The 19,904-nt window shown below is 39.2% G+C and overlaps 1 protein-coding gene across 1 annotated transcript; it reads right to left on the bottom strand.

The window, feature by feature from the left end:
- Positions 1–1,248: 1,248 nt before the first annotated feature.
- RTCB (RNA 2',3'-cyclic phosphate and 5'-OH ligase) lies at positions 1,249–13,567 on the bottom strand. Its single transcript, XM_083366407.1, has 12 exons — positions 13,354–13,567; positions 12,314–12,392; positions 11,599–11,666; positions 10,877–10,976; positions 9,963–10,119; positions 7,925–8,081; positions 7,121–7,280; positions 6,733–6,908; positions 5,321–5,509; positions 4,928–5,038; positions 3,635–3,754; positions 1,249–3,397 (listed from the first exon to the last, which is right to left on the bottom strand). The coding sequence occupies exons 1-12, from the start codon at positions 13,444–13,446 to the stop codon at positions 3,290–3,292; spliced, it is 1,518 nt and encodes a 505-aa protein (XP_083222533.1). The 5' UTR covers positions 13,447–13,567; the 3' UTR covers positions 1,249–3,289.
- Positions 13,568–19,904: the final 6,337 nt, after the last annotated feature.

Raw genomic sequence — 19,904 nt, 5'->3', positions numbered from 1 at the left:
TAGTTCTCCAAGCAAAAGTTATGATAAAACAAGAAGTAGCAGGCATATAGAGAATACTAAGCTTGGCGCACTTAGATGAAAGAAATACATGCTATTTGTCGACTTCAGTTCAGCATTTAATACAATTGTTCCTCAGTATCTAGTAGACAAATTTGGCCTTTCAGGCTTTAAATACACCTTTGCGCAATTGGATTCTTGATTTTCTTATTGATAGGCTCCAATATGGGTGAGTTGGGACTAATATTTCTAACACCATTTTCTTGAGCACAGGTTCTCCTCAGGGCTGTGTCCTGTCTGCTGTTGTTCTCCCTGTTGATCCATCACCGTTGTGCTAGGTTTGCCATCAACCATATTCTGAAATATGCAGATGATACAATAGTGGTCCTTATTCAGGATAACAATGAGGGTGCTTACCTCAAGGAGGTAGAGGTTTGGTGAACTGGTATAATTAAAACAGCCTTGTTTTAAATGTTGAGATAATTGTCATTTTCAGAAAAGGCAGGCACAACCACACACCTTTGTATTAACGATTCACCTGTCAAGGTGGTTAACAACATCAGGTTTCTGGGTGTGCAGCTAACAAGTAGGCTAGCTTGGTCACTCAACAGACAATGGTGAAGTAGGAACAGCAGCACCTGCATTTTCTGTATCGCATCAGAAAAATACATCTTCCTTCCCGTCCTTACCACTTTCTATGGGACGATCGAGAGCATCCTGTCATATTGCATTACAGTCTGGTTTGGAAGCATTACTGCTTCAGATATGAAGGAGGTGCAGAGTGGTGAGGATGGCAGAAACAATTATCGGTAGTGCACTCCCTTCTATTCAGGCCATAGCATATAAACGATGCTTGAGCAGGGTCTGCAGTATTGTTTGGGATACTACACATCCTCTTCACGATCTGTTTTCCTTGTTGCCTTCTGGAAGGCTTTGTGGTATCCAAAGCCGAACACACACACACACAATGTATATGTGTGTTATTTATGTGTATGGGTATATATTTTCTTTTGAAAGCAAGCAACAGAATTTCATTTTTAATGTGTGCCGGTGTGCCCACAGTAAAACATGACAATAAAGGTTATCTTATCTAACTGAATTAACTAGGTAAGAAAATAAGTGATATTTTGTTTTCTTTGATGTGGGAACCAGAATCATATATTATTCCAGTTAGAAAAAGTTTTTTTTAAAGAATATAGTATGTATGAGTTCTCAACGTAGGATGGTAAAACACACGCACAACCAAGTGAATTCATTAACAAAACCCAATTTATTCATACTGTTCTCCTTCAGTGGTACAAATATCCCTAATATACTGTAAGCCATATACTGTAATTCATCTTTTCTGATGCAGTATTAGGCAAGCAGGCTGGATGGCTAAATCTATATTGTCTTTAGATATACCTGCTGGCACACATAAACAAAAGGAGTTCACATAAATGTAGGAGAGAGATTTTTTTGTCAGTAATTAGAATGTCTAGTTTTTCAGCTTTGTCTTTGTACTAACGACAATGTGATCTTATTTGCAATAGTGCCAAAACAACATAAAGACACACAGAGATTCAACAGACATAAGTCATGCTATTAGCTTGAAGGGTAGATTTTATGTAGCTTTTACAAACTATTTTGTTTCTTTTTATCCCAGGTTTAAGCTTTATTATTAGGCTGATTAAGTTAATTTCAAACTGCTAGTGAAATCAGTGAGTATCAATTTACCAATCTTTTTCAAAAGAATACATAAAGGCCAGGCTGCACTCTTTATCCAGGGTTTCTTTCAAAATTTCTCTAGTAATGGCATTCCTTTCAGTTTATCTTTATTAAGCTGCCCTCTACTGATGGTACTCTGATAAACATTGTACACATTTTACACTGAAGTAGAAAAACGTACGATGGATTCTGTAAAATCAACAGAGATTAGTCCAAACAAACGGAATTTGGAATTGCAGCACCAAACAACTAGAGATTATTTGTAAAGTTCAAATTAAATTACTTATACTACAGAGTAGCAGCAATATCATCTCATCACAGTATTTCAGAACATCCATTTTATTCCTAAATTACAAATACATCTGATTGTCTTTAAATGACAAGGTAACATTTGCAATTACTTCCTTGCAGCTTTAAATATTTAGAAAGTTTCAAGATCTGGAAAAAGATCTTGAAGACAGACTTGGGAGAGTTTCAAAAAAGCATAAGTAAGCAGCCATTTAAATGTATATGATTTCCAGTTTGCCATTTTAAGAAGTAAACTCTCTCTACTCGATCTATTTAGCCAGTGGGAGTAAGAAGATGCAACAAAACACTGTGTTTTTGTATTTTTAATGACAGCTTGGAGGATAGCAACAGCAATAGTACTTAGACTTATATACTGCTTTCTTAGCCCTCTCTAAGAGGTTTACAGATTCAGCATATTGCCCCCAACAATCTGGGGGCAATTTTAATGATCTTGGAAAGATGGAAAACTGAGTCAACCCCGAGCTGATGAGAATTGAACTCCTGGCAATGGGCAGTTAGCCTGCAATACTGCATTCTAACCACTGTGCCACCATGGCTCTTTATCAATATAGCTATTATGTCTGTTCTAGACATGTGAATGGCTTAAAGCATTACTGAAAACTATATAGATTTTCAATGGAAAGCTGGTTTCTTTTCAAGAAAGTAGTATTGTTCCTCCACTAAAGCACAAGTAAAGCTTCAGATCAGGGATACTACTGGCATGTGATGTGCACAGAATCATCTGCTCCTAAAGTACCCACTGTCATGTAGTGGGGATGCAACAGAAACTGCTGAGTCATGGACTTCTCCAGTAAGAATATTCGCAAATTTTCCTACATCCTACAGACTACTAGCTTAGTCAGTCTTAATTTATTGGTCAAAACAAAAACCTGTTTGCCATGTTATATATTATTACTGAAGACTCTATGTCTTAATTAGAGAGAAACAACTGAAGTTAGGGGGGGAAACCCTCCAAGAACTATCTTCTTGAAAAAAGGTGGCCATCAAATTAGCACTGGTCAGAATCTCATTATAGGTATAACGGACCATTTATTAGGATCAAATAATCTTCTGAAAAACTGTTTCACATCTTTCTCTCAAAGAAACTCTGTCAGCTTCACACAATTTGCCATCAGATCAAAACAGCAACATATCTTGATTTATCTGTTCTTGTACCATATTTCTTAAGTCCAAAAGTTCTAACAAACAATTTGTCAGAGTTTCCATCTGAATGGAAACATAATTAACGAGTAGTCTGAGTAGGAAGAGGTTCTGTCAGATTCTGCGAATGGCTTCTTTACCCTTTGATTACTGCAATGGGCCTCAGTTTAATCGCTTTCTTGCTGATGCCAGCTGCATGGCAGGTGTTAACCACATCTGTCACATTCTTATAAGATTCAGGTGCCTAGGAAAAAAGAGATTAAAAAAGGAAATGATATGCTTTGAGGTGTTAAGAGAAACAATTTACCCCAAATTAGAGAAGGAAAAGGGAGCCCTTTCAGGCAGAAATTACAGCATTTAATTTGGTAGATTCTCATAATCTCATATTTTTTTCTTCTGATAATAGATGCTAATACTTTGGTGTGAAAAGAAATCCACCCCAGAAATAAAATTGTCCAAAGAAAGATGAAAGAACTCTCACTTCTTCCATGACTAGTTTGGGAGATGCAACACGGATTGCAATCCCCATATCTGCCAACTTGTCCAAGACATCCTGGAAATCCAAGTTACGTCGTGATTTGGCACGGGACAACGCACGGCCCTGTAGGATAATATATTTCTTTAAGTACCAGTCTTCAAATTGAAGCAAACATTAATAACATGAATGAAGAAAGCAGTTATATGTGGCCTTGGCCATATATTAAAATAAACAGAACAGACTCTTTAAGATTCCTAAATTTCTTAAAGGTTTCTAATATACACACAGTTGCTTAGATATGCTCCATCTTGGACTTTGACAGGCCAGGTCCAACCAAGGTGACAAGGACTCAGTCTTGTATTGCATTATGAGTTTGAGTCAGTAAATCTTGAGGAAGTGGACAGGTTCTCAATTCAGTTACTTGCAGCTACCTCACTGTTGAATCCTAATTAAAACAGCCAGGAAACTGATTTGTAACTGAGTCACTCATGCCCTAGTCACTTTATGGATCAATACTGCAATGTGCTCTATGTGGGGCTGACTCTGAAGATCACTTGGAATTTAACTGGTCAAGAATGTAGCAGTCAGGGCAGTAATGGGCATGCTTTGGTGTGCCCATTTAATACTTGTAAGTCTGTATTTGTTACCAGTATTCTTCTGGGTGCAACTGAAGATAGTATCTCTGACCTACAAAATGTTAATAGGGCACAGAGCCTGGTTATGTGAAGGACCAGCTATTTCCTATGGTATCAGACTGGCTTGCTTGATCTAAGAGGATTAGCATGCTCAGGGTTCCTTTATTAAATTATGTCATTTATTGGGATCCAGGAAGCATACCTTCCCCTGCCTTCTGGCATGAGATCTCCCCTGCTATTGTGTGAATCACACCCTGATAGTATTCTGGAACACTTGTAAAACTGGCTGTTCTTCCAGGCCTTTGGTTAGGCTGGCAGGGGTCCCTGCCAGATTTTATGCAGTGTGGATGTAGTTAGACTGTTCCTCCCTTTGGTTTTATTGTACATTATCCAGAGTCAGTTTAGAGTTGGGATTGAATAAATTAAACACATACACTAAATCTAAATCATCCTGGACATTCCATACTACATTGCCTACATTTCTAAGTTACTATAATCTCTCTGCATCTTCATTTGATCCCACAGCAGTCATGGATTGCTGATCCCATTCCTCTTGCCAGAATAACTGAAGCTTTATTTTAGCTAGTATATTATCCAGATGTACATAAATATGAAGCAAAGACACCATGATTTAGAATAAAGCAAGTTGTTTCCTACTCACTGCTCCATGGCAGGTGGTTCCAAAGGTTTCAGTCATGCCTTGTTCAGTACCAGTAAGGACATAACTGCAAGTTCCCATTGTTCCACCAATCAACACTGGCTGGCCAGTCAGCTGGAGACACACATACAGTCAGTGTTAGTTATGCTGGCATGGCTGCAAATTATTATCAACTAATAAAAAAATGTTGATGAAATACAGTTGGTATATATTTTTTATTAGAATCAGCTAATTTACACTGTCTACTCTAAACTAACCTGCAAAAGAGGATGTGATATGTCTGTGAAGAAATTACATTAGGCTGTGCAGCCAATTAAGTGAAAAACTCCACCAAGCATGCAAAGGGAAATGAAAGCTTATGAATGTTAACAAGACAGAAATCTCAGAAGTTCCTACTTGGTAATCGACAGCTATAAGAGGGTGGTGAGGAGGGAATGCTCTGGTTGATCCTTTCCTATGCACCAACAGGGTCCGTTCTTTGCCATCTACCACGTGCTGTTCTACTTTTGCAATGTTGTGAGACACATCGTAGATTACATGCATGTCCAGATCATCAGGAGTGGTGTTGAAGACTTTAGCAAATGCCTAGAAAACAATACAGGCACACAAAGTAGTTCTAATATGTTTTGGGGGATTGGTATATATGGAAACTGGCATTTTAGTTATAATTATCTGAAATTCTTCCTCCAACAATCAGTTTATCTCAAGCTTCTTGCATTCTAAGTACAGATTTTAACAGCAATTCTTGAGAGACATTCTCTAAACTAACTGATAAATATGAAGAGACAATTATAATTATATTGGTAAAATGTACTTCAGACGATGGCTGGAATGGAACATATAGTTCAGCGGAATCATTAACAAAACCTTTTTTGAATGCTGCCCTGCTGCTCAAGATCGTAAAATCCTTCAAGCCTGCTTTTTTCAAGACAGAAAATAGCCATTATTTATGCAAAGCTATTCATACACACTGTGAGCAATCATCTCAAGTATTGCTCCATCCATGCACAAAATAGGCACGATCTAAATCTAAAATCTTAATGAACTAAAGTGAATTGGCTTTCAACCCTAAAGATCTAGACAGTATGACCCAAATTTAGGGCACATCAGTTTTGGAGAAAAGGGATATAATTAAATAAAAACTCAACTCAGTTGACACTTCATGTTTAGAAACAAAAGCCAAATGTATTCATACCATGGGTAGATCCAACCTGGAAGCCCATATATTGGAAACTGAATCTCAAACTCATCTCTTAAATAAATGTAGTACTTCTGAAATTACTATCTGGTGTCACGAAGCAGAATGCAACTGAGTTTGTATACACTGATTAGCAACATGGTTGCTAACCAATGAATCAACTAACTGTGAGTTATGATTTTACTTCTACCTTCTGTATTCTGCTTGGCACAAACCAGTTAAGCACACAAATGGTAATAACGTGACTGCAGGATGCCACAACAGTTGTAAATATGCACCTAGTTGCAAAGCACCAAATGCTGTGATGGTTGTGAAGGTAAGAATTGATTGCAAAGCTACTTTTGGCACCATTATAACTTTGAATGGTCACTAAACAAGGCAGTCAGTAAGTAAGGACTACCTGTACTTCTTTCAAGATAGATATATCACAGACCAACTTCACGAATCCATGCTTTCCAGTTATTCTGGGACTGAAGTCTTCTCTACACATCTAGAGAACACCAGGTTGGGAAGAATACCTTAGCTAGAGCTCAATTTCACCATCTTAGCCAGTTATGCCTGATTATTTTTAAAGACTGAGAAGCGATGAGCTATCACTGTCCCCTCTTACCTGTCTAGTAAGAAAAGTCATGGAGGAACGATTGACCCATGCATAGTTTCCAGCTGCTGCCATCCCTTTCAAATAATCTTGGCCCTCCTGAGAAGCTATCCTAGCACATGCCAATTGGCGGTCATTCACTATAATCTTGTCCCGTTTCATTGCTTTTTCCATAGCTACTAAGGCATCTGAAAAATATGACCAGATAAATTCAGAAATTGTGATCGGGACCAGCAGGCCTAGAACTTAAATCATAATTTTAGATTCCATACGTATAAGCTAATTGCATAAAGATGTTATATTTTTTCCACATAAAGACTGTGCCGTAGAAACTAGCTCTAATATTATATTGGATAGTCACATTTCATTTCCAGAACGAAAAAGAACATTAGGCAAATACCTGTAGCTACTTGGTGGCCAAGGCCTCTGCTCCCACTGTGGATCATCACACATATTTGTCCCTTATGGTCTATACCCATCTTTCGGGCAGCATATTCATTATAAATGTCATCCACGACTTGTATCTCAGCATAGTGGTTTCCTGCTCCCAAAGTCCCCAGCTGTTAAACCGAAGAGGAGAACTTAGTTTTTCCCAACAAGAAAAATGAAATATTTGTGATTTTTACTAGAAGCCCTGGCAAATGAATGCAATTTAACATCCATTAGTCTTATTAACGGACACTGAGTTTTTCCACATTCCAGATGTTAAGGGAAAAGATTCTCTTTATTTTCTGAACTGTTAAGCTTCTTTAAAAATGTATGTTTCCTAAAAAGTATTAGACTAAAATCAAAACATTAGATAAGATGTAAATTGAAAAATCAATCATACTGAATCACCAAATCAAACATATATATAAGACAATATCTAAGGCTCATCAATCAAAAAGGTGAAATTTCATTATCACAAAGTGGAGTCCTCCTTAATCAATGCAAGAGCCAGTGTGGTGCTATAGTTACAGACTGCTAGACTACAGCAGCCGAGAGCCAAGTCTAATTCCACACTCAGCCATGGAAACTTACTGAGTGAGTCACCCAGAGTATGACTCATGAAAACCAAAAGTGAATGGGTAACCTTTTGAACCATGACATCAGCTAATCAAATCTCTGGTCATTGTTCTGTTATTAAAATCAACCTGATTAAAATTAAATTAAATTCAAATCAGCATTAAATGATCACCCAACATTATATCTACAGTCTGATTACCTGAGGTAAACCCCTTTTCTTAGCTCTTGCCGACACTTTATTTGGATCTGCCTGCAACATCCTCCCATATTCTTCACAATGCTCTTTATCCTCAGCCCAGGCATAGCCTTCTCGTAAGGACCAGTCTACCCCCATCTCTAAAGCTTCCTCCAGGTCCCTGGGTATGAAAGACACTCCAATTAGGAGACCACAGACAAATACAGAATGAAAGCACAGACTCACTCCTACATCTTGGTTCACAATTTTCAGATTACTCCGAGTATAAATACTCTCCAGGTTCCATTGCTTCATTGCTCAAGTGTGGTCATCTAGTGGGAAGTAGAATGTGTCCCTTTTCCATAGAAAACCCTGCCCTCTGGAAGAACCTTTCCCTTGGGATCTGGCAGCTCCCCATCTCCCCCCCCGCAACTTTTAGCTATCCCGAAAGTTGAAAAGGGCTGGCTTTTCTCCCAGACTCTGGGATAGGGTAAAGTTGGAGCCTGAGGATTGCATAGTTTGATGCACTGATATGATGGATTAAGTGCTTAATGTTCTGTTTTTTGTTTTTGTTTTATCATTGTGACCCACCCAGAATTGTGTTCTGTAAGGTGGGTGGCCATGTAAAACTTAAATCAAGCATTCATTAGCCAACACTTGAACTTAGAACACAACTATGTAAAATGCCCTTTCAAATAAGTGAGGTTCATTTTCCTTTTCCTCTATAAAGAAAATGGTGACCAAATCCAGTATATTGTTCTCACACTGCAAACAAAATAAAATAAAGCTAGATAGGTTGGAAAGTTTCCTTTCTCCTCACCTTATAGAGGCAAAAGAACTGCAATGAAGCAAATGTTTAAAGATTTGGCCAGCATAGGAGAAAATAATGAACATCAAGGAAAAACAACAGGGATGTCTCAATTTAAACATGATGTCATGCTTTGGTGGCATTAGACTGGGCTGTTCTAATTGGTCCCAGTCCCACCTATAAAAAGGTTTCCCTGGTGTTTACCTATGTCAGGCCTGCCCAAACTCAGATCTTTAGGAAAGAAAGATCCTCGACTCCATTTGGTTGAAGTGATTCTTTTACTAAAGTTAAGTGCTTGCAGCGAAAGTAAGGCTAGATCTGAATAGTCCCATGCAAAGGTTACACTTTTTCTCTTTGCATGGATCTCTCCCCTTTGACCAGTCTATCAGTGTCCAATAGCATGCTGTTTAGATGTTTTGGGAACCACTTGGTTGTTTGGCGACACTTGATGCAGTTTCACATTCTGTTCCCAGACCAGGTGTCCTTGGTGACTGGTTTACTTTGGCTTGGCATCTCTGGTTTCTGTCAAGACTGTCTCCCCCTCCCATCGTTTGTCTCCACATTCCCATGTCTTTTCTCCCTCTCCCTCCTTGCATTTTACGGCAGGATGCCAGCAAAGTGTAGAAGCTGAAGATGGTAGATCTGACATCCTGAGAGTTCGCTCAGAAATGTCTGAGAGTCTAGTGTTCAGATATTACTGTCTTACAGATTTTAACCTGTTTTCCTGATGATGCCCTTGAACCAGCTGACCATTGCATGCATACTACGGAGTCACTCTGACAATTAAGAAGGCAGAGAAATATATTGTGGCAATTGTTATGATCCCAAAACTTTTCTTGATACTCCAAAATATTTGAGGACTAAGAAACATGGTTCTTAAATAAGTACAATTATCAGTATGAGTGGTTGGTTGAAACATAGAGCCTCTTAGCAGCTATAACCACCAAACTACAAGTGAGTTTACACTAAGACAACTTTTACCTATCTGGATGCCTTCCAGATGCACAGACATAAACTGCCACAATTCCCAGTCAGAATGGAATTCTGGAAATAAAAGTCCTCTAGATATATGATGACTAACCTATGCAAAGCTTTCAAACAGCTCTGAATCAATAAGTGACATTTTTACTTGTTTGCTATCAACAGATCTGTAATGCATGTGATAAGCTACATTTCATTTTCTTTCAGCCACCTTCTCCTTCAGAAATGAAGCAAAAATACAGACATTTGAGAAAATACAAAAATAGCTCTTACTTGGCATTCATGGGGATGACACCCTTGGATCCCACCCCTACAGGAATGTGGTCAAACATGGATTGTGCAAGCTGCTCCTTCACTGGCTGCACATCACACTCATCAAGGTTGGTCCGCAATAATCTAACACCACAGTTAATGTCAAACCCTACACCTCCTGTATGAGTAACCAGAACATACCTTTTAAAACTCAGCTCAACAAGTCATTTTATGCAATTGCTAATATTATGAACTCAAAATACTCAATTATCAGAATATGAACTTTAAAAACTCAGAACTCGTCACTGCAATCAACTGCATTTTTGTCGCAGCTATAATTACATTCATTAAACTTTATATAGTTAGATATTCCGATAAAGAAATATATTTGTATTACATGGAAAGAACAGAACTATTCTGCGCTAGTTCAAGGGTAAACATACTGAAATGTATGTAGATCATTTATTTATCCTCCATAATTTATCCTCCTCCACAAATAAATAAATAAATAAATACACTTCATGAAAGTTATTTCAGCTTAACATTGGATTTTGCACTACAAGCACTTGTTATTTTAAGATAAATCTAATAGACACTGTCCTCAAAAGGTCAATGAGAGCATTTTGCTTTGGCCAGCATATGTATACTGGAAAAATATCCACCTGTTTCTTCAAATCAGTCCAGATTAAAAATATGGCATCAGTAATACAAATTCTTTGGATAATTAAGTTTTTTTGGCCTTAGAACTAAAAACTTCCTAACAGTTGAAAATGTAACATTCTACAGAACATATCACCAGTCAACTGTTACTTACACAGAATGGTTAACAATATCTCTGTACAATTGTCTGAATTGGAGCCTGAAACATCTAAAACATATTTGGAGGTACCTAAGAGTTCTCTTTCCAAACAGATAATAACTATAGCTGTCCATACCTGGTGAAACTACTGCTTCTGGGTCACTCATATCAAAGGCTGCCATGTTGCCAATAGCAAAACCATACCCTGAATGAACATCAGGAAGTCCAATAGATCGCTGAAATACAATTTTTGCAAAAAAAAAGGAAAAAGAAAGGCAATCAATATAACAATTATGAATGATATTGCTATGCTATGAAGTAACCCTAGCCCAGTCATATTCCCATTGCAAAGTATCCAAAAGCAGAGGTTTCAACATTTATATCAAGGGGTGTACCATACTCAAAATGACAACTGGAAATAAAGAAATCATTTCATTTCAAAAATTAATGGCAAATACTCTACTTCCATCATATCCTTGAATATCTGAATTTACTTCAAGAAATTGTTAGGATAAGAAAGTCTCACAGTATTCTTATTGTGAAGTTCTTGATAATTCTGAACTTGGTTGTTAGCTTGTAGATGTTTCATTATCCAACTAGGTAGCATCATCCATCCTTGCACTGATAATGGTACCTACTTGGGTAAGAAAATATCTGCAAGCAAACCACAAATTTCAGAAGCTAAGGGCTTCACTGTTCAACTCTGAGTTATACATATTCTTTTCTATTGGAAAGCATCCTTATTTCTATTTGAAGCAGTAGTTCTACTAGTCTTCTAAGACTTTACTACATAGAAGAATCCACAGCAAAGTCCTTCTATAATGGTTTTATTCTGGATTTAAAATAACAAGGACTCACGTGAACAATACCAGGTAATGCAGCTACATTTCCAATTTGTTTCATGGCTGGAAGAAAGCCACCAGCACCTAAAAAAGGTAGGAATTAATTTCCTGTTTCCTATGAACATGTAACTCAGAATTAACATTTTAAGGATAAAGAACAGTGTTATTCTCTTAACGTTTACTCAGAAGTACAAATGATGGATTTAAATAAGGCTTACCCCTAGATAAGCATGTAGAGGACTATAACTATAACCGCTTGCATATTTCACATGCTAGGCCAGGGGTGTCAAACTGCTGGCCCACGGGCCGGATGCATCATAGTGAAACTGCACCCACCCCATTGCCAGCAACACGTCACATGACACCCCTGTGCTAGGCCTATAGAAAATGAAAATAATGTGAAACCTGAGGTAAATTGGGTATAAAACATATCAATTCAAAATTGGAATTTAAAGGGTACATGTCTTTACATTTAAAAAAGCAGAACTAAAGAGCAAATGGTTATTTTCTCATGCCCAACCAACAATTCTTTGTAAATCAAGACCTTTTCAAAAATGTGTTAATCCAAGCAGCCTATTAACCACAACATATTTATGATAACTAAACATAGAAGAAGCTATATTGGACTTCTAGATATATTTGTTGAATATGTGACAGATTTAAAGGAGAAAAATATTGGAGGCATTAGGAAACAAGGAGATTCAAACAGACGACTGAAAACTCATACATACCTCCACCTCGACATGCATTTCTTAGTTCTTCAAACATCAACTTCTCCAATGAATCATTCACATAAAACACACCCTCCACCTAGAGACAAAATGAAGAAAATTAGGAAAAAGGACCACATATTCAAAATTAGGATGCACCATTCAAACAAATAATTTGAAGTAACTGTATCATGAAAACTAGAATGCTTCCATAATTAGTTATTTTAAAAATATATTCTTCCAGTAAATATTTAGATTTGTTCTTAATAGTTTAAAGCAGGGGTCCCCAACCTCTGGGCCATGGAGAAGTATTTGTCCATGGCCTGTTGGGAACCGGGCTGCACAAGCAGTAGGCAAACAAGCAAAGCTTTGTCTGCGCATGCATGGGATCTATGTTGCATGTGAACCGTTCCCCGCCCCTCCAAATCTGTGGAAAAACTGTCTTCCACAAAACCTGTCCCTGTTGCCAAAGAGGTTGGAGACCGCTGGCTTAGAAGTAGCTTCCTAAATAACCAGAAATGCCCATATTTTGAACGAAGTAAATAGTCCACTTGTAAGAGAAATTATCAATATCACAATTGGTACTCTGATTAGTTACACCTACAGATCAAATTTCTCCCCAGCAGGAAACTGGCAATTCTAGATGCACTATTTATAATTATAAATCACCTTTCACCATTTGAGCCAATATCATTTGACAATTACACAAAATAATAAAATGTAATGGCACGCACTGCAGTAGGCTAAAAATTGAGCAGAGCCAGGCAAGCGAACCCTCGACATTTTCTCTTCGTCGCCCAGAGCAGGGGTGGGCAACCTCGGCTCTTTTATGACTCATGGACTTCAACTCCCAGAATTCCTGAGCCAGCATAGCTGGCTCAGGAATTCTGGGAGTTGAAGTCCATGAGTCATAAAAAAGCCGAGGTTGCCTACTCCTGGTTCAGAGGAACGAAAGGCACTCGGGGGAGCTTTTAGCTATTAATTATCATGCTCCAGAATGAAGTTTAGCGATGAAAACAGCAAGACTTCATCGCTCGCCCCATCGTCTCTAACCAACTCACGTTCATGTTGGGCACAAATCCTTTCTTGATTCGCCAGCTGTTCTTATCCAGTTTATCCAAATATTGCAATTCATCGTTGTAGCTTCGGCTCATGGCGAAAAGCACAGCAAACGCTCCGAAGTAACTTAACAGAACAACGTTTTTCTCAGGTGCTTCTCGGCAAGGGGCGGCCACGTCCACTTACGCCAGTACGGAAGCCGAGACGGCTCTGCACGAAATTCTCTATCAGAACAACAGGAGAGAGTACGGAAGCCGAAAAGGCTCAATTTCGGGTTCCTGGAGTAACGCTGCGAAAACTCGGACGACTGTTGGACGGGAATAAAGGGATACTGCACCTTTGCTTATGTGTAGTGGTCGTCTGTAGTTTTGAAACTACTTTTGAAACGAGTCAGCTGAGATTCCTCTTCTGCCTCTCTCTCGCTCTTTTTAGAAACAGCTAAAAGTTGGTGTTTTTGCGTGGTCTCATATCAAATGAAACAAAGGCGGACACGCTCACAAGAGTCAAATGAGGGAATACGCTATTGAATAAAGGAGAAATAGCCAAACCACGACTCTATGCGTACTTTCACTAAGAGATGGCTATCTATAGATAAACATTAGTTGCTGGAGAATGGCATTTAACTATATAAGATTTCGTGGAATATATAAACATGATAAAAGAGACTACTGTAACCCAGGAATTCATGTAAAAATGTATTAGTCTTTAAGGTGCCACGATGCTCCAGGTTTTTGCTGCAATGTAGTACAAACTGAATATTTTTAATTATTTGTTGTTAGCTGCGAAGTCGTGTCCGACCCATCATGACCCCATGAACAACGTTCCTCCAGGCCTTCCTGTCCTCTACCATCTTCTGGAGTCCATTTAAGCTCACGCCTACTGCTTCAGTGACTCCATCCAGCCACCTCATTCTCTGTCGTCCCCTTCTTCTCTTGCCCTCAATCTTTCCCAGCATTAGGCTCTTCTCCAGTGAGTCCTAAGTGGCCAAAGTAGTTTCTCCAGTGGCCAAAGTAGTTTCAACTTCAGGATCTCTCCTTCTAAAGAGCAGTCAGGGTTGATCTCTAGGACTGACTGGTTTGATCACCTTGCAGTCCAAGGGACTTGCAGGAGTCTTCTCTAGCACCATAGTTCAAAGGCCTCAATTCTTTGGCGCTCAGCTTTCTTATGGTCCAACTTTCACTGCCATACATTGCAACTGGGAAAACCATAGCCTTGACTATACACACTTTTGTTGGCAGGGTGACGTCTCTGCTTTTTCGTGTGCTGTCTAGATTTGCCATTGCTTTCCTCCCCAGGAGCAAGCGTCTTTTAATTTCTTGGCTGCAGTCCCCGTCTGCGGTGATCTTGGAGCCCAGGAAAATAAAATCTGTCACTACCTCCATTTCTTCCCCATCTATTTGCCAGGAATTGAGAGGGCTGGATGCCATGATCTTGGTTTTCTTAATGTTAAGTTTCAACCCAAGTTTTGCACTCTCCTTCTTCACCTGCAACAAGAGGCTCTTTAGTTCTTCTTCACTTTCTGCCATTAGAGGGGTATCATCTGCATATCTTAGGTTGTTGATATTTCTTCCAGCAATCTTAATTTCAACTTTTGATTCATCTAGCCTTGCCTTTCTTATGATGTGCTCTGCATATAAGTTAAATAGGCAGGGCAAAAGTATACAGCCTTGCCGGACTCCTTTCCCAATTTTGAACCAATCAGTGTGTCAGAATCCATTTATATCGCATTCATAAATGTACGTTTAAAATACTGTGCCTTCCCTGGATTCTGCCATTTCTCCAAGGGGGAGAGGAGAAGGTGTTTATTCAGCCTGGCCGGAGACTGCATTCAAAGACCAGGGAAACCCCTTTTGATCTTAGGACAACAAAGGAGGGGAAGGGAGGGGGGATCTGGTTTGTATCTCCATTTGAATCTGAAAAGGAAGGAGGCAATAATCATAAAGACACAGGAAGTTCCCTCTTTCCCATGAAAGGGTTGACACCGAAGTTTAATTGATGTGGGTCTGGCCAAATGGGTTTTTAGGGGAGGGGGTTGAACTGGGAACTCTTTATAAAGTATCAAGTTGTAACACAATGCCAGATCCTGTCTTGTATTTCCACAACCGATCACATCCTAGTAAAACCTCCTTTTGGACAAGACCTTGCTCAAAGAGTTCTTTATTTTCCTAAGATGTGGATTGGGGTGGGTCCTGACAGTGGTTCCGTGTCCAGTTCTCACTGTTGCTTCTTGGCCCACATATAGGTTTCTCAAGAGACAAATAAGATGGTCTGGTACTCCCATCTCTTTAAGAACTTGTCATAGTTTGTTATGATCCACACAATCAAAGGCTTTAGCATAGTCAATGAAGCAGAAGTAGATGTTTTTCTGGAACTCCCTAGCTTTCTCCATGATCCAGCGTATGTTGGCAATTTGATCTCTAGTTCCTCTGCCTCTTTGAAATCCTGCCTGTACTTCTGGTAGTTCTCGATCCACATACTGCTGGAGTCTAGCTTGTAGGATTTTAAGCATAACTTTACTAGCATGAGAAATGAGTGCAATGGTGCGATAGTTTGAACATTCTTTGGCACTGCCTTTCTTTGGAATTGGAATGTAAACTGATCTTTTCCAATCCTGTGGCCACTGTTGAGTTTTCCAAATTTGCTGGCAAATTGAGTGTAGCACTTTTACTGCATCGTCTTAAGATTTTGAATAGCTCAGCTGGAATACTGTCACCTCCACTAGCTCTGTTGTTGCTCATTTTTTCTAAGGCCCACTTCACTTCACATTCTAGGATGTCTGGGTCGAGGTCAGTGACCACCTCATCGTGGTTATCAGGGATGTTAAGCTCATTCTTGTATAGTTCTTCTGTGTAATTTTGCCACCTCTTCTTAATCTCTGCTGCCTCTGTTAGGTCCTCTGTTGGTCCTTTATCATGCCCACTTTTGCATGAAACGTTCCCTTCATCTCTCCAATTTTCTTGAAGAGATCTCTGGTCCTCCCTATTCTATTGTTTTCTTCTATTTCTTTGCACTGTTCATTTAAGAAGGCATTCTTATCTCTTCTAGCTATTCTCTGGAATTCTGCATTCAATTGGGCGTATCTTTCTTTTTCTCCCTTGCCTTTCGCTTCCCTCCTTTCCTCAGCTATTTGCAAAGCTTCCTCAGACAGCCATTTTGCTTTCTTGCATTTCTTTTTCTTTGGGATGGTTTTAGTTGCTACCTCTTGTACAACGTTGCGAACCTCTGTCCATAGTTCTTCAGGCACTCTGTCTATCAGATCTAATTCCTTAAATCTATTTGTCACCTCTACTGTATATTCAACAGGGATAAGATTTAATTCATACCTGAGTGTCCTAGTGCTTTTCCCTACTTTCTTCATTTTAAGCCTAAACTTTACAACAAGAAGCTCATGGTCTGAGCCACAGTCAGCTCATGGTCTTGTTTTTACTGACTGTATAGAGCTTCTCCATCTTTGGCTGCAGAGCACATAGTCAATCTGATTTCTGTGTTGACCGTCTGGTGATGTCCATGTGTAGAGCCATCTCTTGGATTGTTGGAAAAGAGTGTTTGCTATGACCATCATATTCTCTTGACAAAATTCTATCAGCCTGTGCCCTGCTTCATTTTGTACTCCAAGGCCAAACTTGCCTGTTATTCCGGTTATCTTTTGGCTTCCTACTTTAGCATTCCAATCCCCCATGATGATAAGGACATCATTTTTTTGGTGTTAGTTCTATAAGGTGCTGTAGGGCTTCATAGAACCGGTCAGTTTCATCCTCTTCAGCACCGGTGGTTGGGGCATAGACTTGGACTACTGTGATATTGAATGGTTTACCTTGGATTCAAATTGAGATCATTCTGTCATTTTGGGGATTGTATCCCAGTATTGCTTTTCCTACTCTTTTATTGACTATGAAGGCTACTCCATTTCTTCTGAGGGATTCTTGCCCGTAGTAGTATACCCGATGGTCATCTGAATTAAATTCACCCATTCCTGTCCATTTTAGTTCGCTGATTCCTAAGATGTCGATGTTCAGTCTTGTCATCTCTTGTTTGACCATGTCCAGATTGCCTTGATTCATGGATCTTTACAGCATCCACCAAGGAGCCTTGGTGGAGCAGTGGGCTAATGCCTCCTTAAGTAACACCAGCTGCCTGCAATTAGTGTAGGTTCGCATCCCACCAGGCTCAAGGTTGACTCAGCCTTCCATCCTTCCGAGGTAGGTAAAATGAGGATCCAGATTGTTGGGGGCAATAAGCTGACTTTGTAATAATGCCGTTTGGGGGGGGGGCAAAAGCCCTAATAAGCAGGCATATACATAGAATGAAGGCTATTGCTAAGCACATTGGTTTGTGCTTAAATTGTAAGCCGCCCTGAGTTTTCGGAGAAGGGCGGGATATAAATGGGATTAAAAATAAATTTTTTTTTAAAAAAATCAGACTTTCCTTTCACCACCACACATCCACAGCTGAGCATCCTTTTGGCTTTGGCCCAGTTGCTTCATTCTTTCTAGCGCTACTAGCCCTCTGCTATTCCCCAGTAGCATATTGGACGCCTTCCAACCTGAGGGGCTCATCTTCCAGTGTCATATCGTATTGCCTTTTGGTACTGTCCATAGGGTTTTCATGGCAAAGATACTGGAGTGGGTTGCCATTTCCTTCTCCAGTGGATCACGTTTTGTCAGAACTCTCTGCTATGACCTGTCCGTCTTGGTTGGCCCTGCATGGCATAGCTCATAGCTTCATTGAATTATGCAAGCCCCTTCGCCACAACAAGGCCGTAATCCATGAAGGGGATATTTTTAATAGGGGATGAATATCAGCCACCAAGATATTTGCTGAATTTCTGGTAATTAATTATATCAAAATAAAGGAGCCCTTCAGAATCAAGGGTTTTCTTGTTGACGCTCAAAGGTCCAGCAGTGGAAACTATTTTAAAAGATGTGGGCTGCCTGTGTTCTTATACCCCCTGGACTACACCTCTTATCATCCCCAAATATTGGGGTTGATGTGAATGAAAACATGAATACCTGCACTAGCTCTCCTTTGATATTTGAAAATTAAAGTGCTGCTTGGGTCTGCAATACAAATCACTATTTCATGATAAAGTTGGCTCGATTTTGGGGATTTTTTTTTAAAAGGAACATGTCCTCTTTTCCTTAAGGAAAGTGTCTAGTTTCATGCCATAATTCAAGAAAAACAAGAAAAACAAAGCGGTTTTATTAAATCATAATTAGTTTGTGTGTTAATTCCAAGGCATATTTTGAAGATATGCAGTAGTATCTTTGCTGATGTTAGACTGTTCTCTTTCTGGTCCACATCTGGTTCATGACCGTCCATCTGACTCTTCTCTATGTTGTTGTGAATCCATATGAAGGAAGACAGGATAGTGGTGCTGATCTGAAACTGCAGCTCCCAAATTTAAAACCAGAATTCTCTGCTTATTTGGTGATCAATGTGCTTAGCAATAGCCTTCATTCTATGTATATGCCTGCTTATTAGGGCTTTCGGGGGGCCCCCAAGCAGCATTATTACAAAGTCAGCTTATTGCCCCCAACAATCTGGGTCCTCATTTTACCTACCTCGGAAGGATGGAAGGCTGAGTCAACCTTGAGCCTGGTGGGATGCGAACCTGCACTAATTGCAGGCATCTTACCAAAGGCTACATGTAAGACATGACCAATCCAATTTTACGATATTTTTTACGATGGTTATTAAATGAACATTACGGCCTTTAAGCAGACATTAAGCAGTGAACCCATTGTTCACTATGGCACAGTTTGCTGAAAACTGGAAGTGAGAGCTGGTTTTCAGCAACACTGTCATAAAAATTCAATCATGTGAATACCAGACACTGCAAATGGATATAAAAGTGGCTGTCTTGCCAAGTTCCCAAAGTATGGCCTCATGAGTTGAGAGGGCGGATTGTCAGAACTTCAGATCTGGATTGTAAGTCCCTTTTTTCAGGTAGGCTGTAACTTTGGTTGCTAAGTTGTAAGTCAAGAACTACCTGTATTACAGTGTTCATTGAATACAATAAGACTTGCCAGGAAAAATTGACATTGAATTAACAGAATCTTTGTGAAAGTTCAGTGGCTCTTCAAAGAATGAGGAGTCTTATATGCAAAGTGTTGTCTATTTTTATATAATAATTTTTAGTTGGGCAAGATCTGCAATATTGCAGTAATAATATGATGATGAAAATAGTAATTAGAGAAACATTTTTTCTTATATAAGTTAGACACATTGGGCCAAACCATTATTTGTTTAGCCATGACTTATTCAATAAATTACAATTAGGTTGATTTATATAACACATCCAACAATAATTAGATGTAGCATCGTAAGCCAGAACCAAACAAACTAAATTGCATGAATCCAGTCATAGTGTAAGTGAAAAAATAAGTAGCAAACTTCATTCTGCAGTTATATATTGTTTTATCCCAAATAGACAGTGCAGACAATTGAAGCCACTTATTTAGGTTTGAAGTGGTCCGTTTTTGTCCCATAATCCACAGCCAGCTAGATTGCACTCACTTGGAATTATAGGAATCATATCCAGGGGATCTAGAGG

Source organism: Vipera ursinii (genome assembly GCF_947247035.1).
Source record: "Vipera ursinii genome assembly, chromosome: 6".
Taxonomy (NCBI): Eukaryota; Metazoa; Chordata; class Lepidosauria; order Squamata; family Viperidae; genus Vipera; species Vipera ursinii.
The sequence above is the reverse complement of the archived record's forward strand: the minus strand, read 5'-3'. Positions and strand labels throughout refer to the sequence as shown.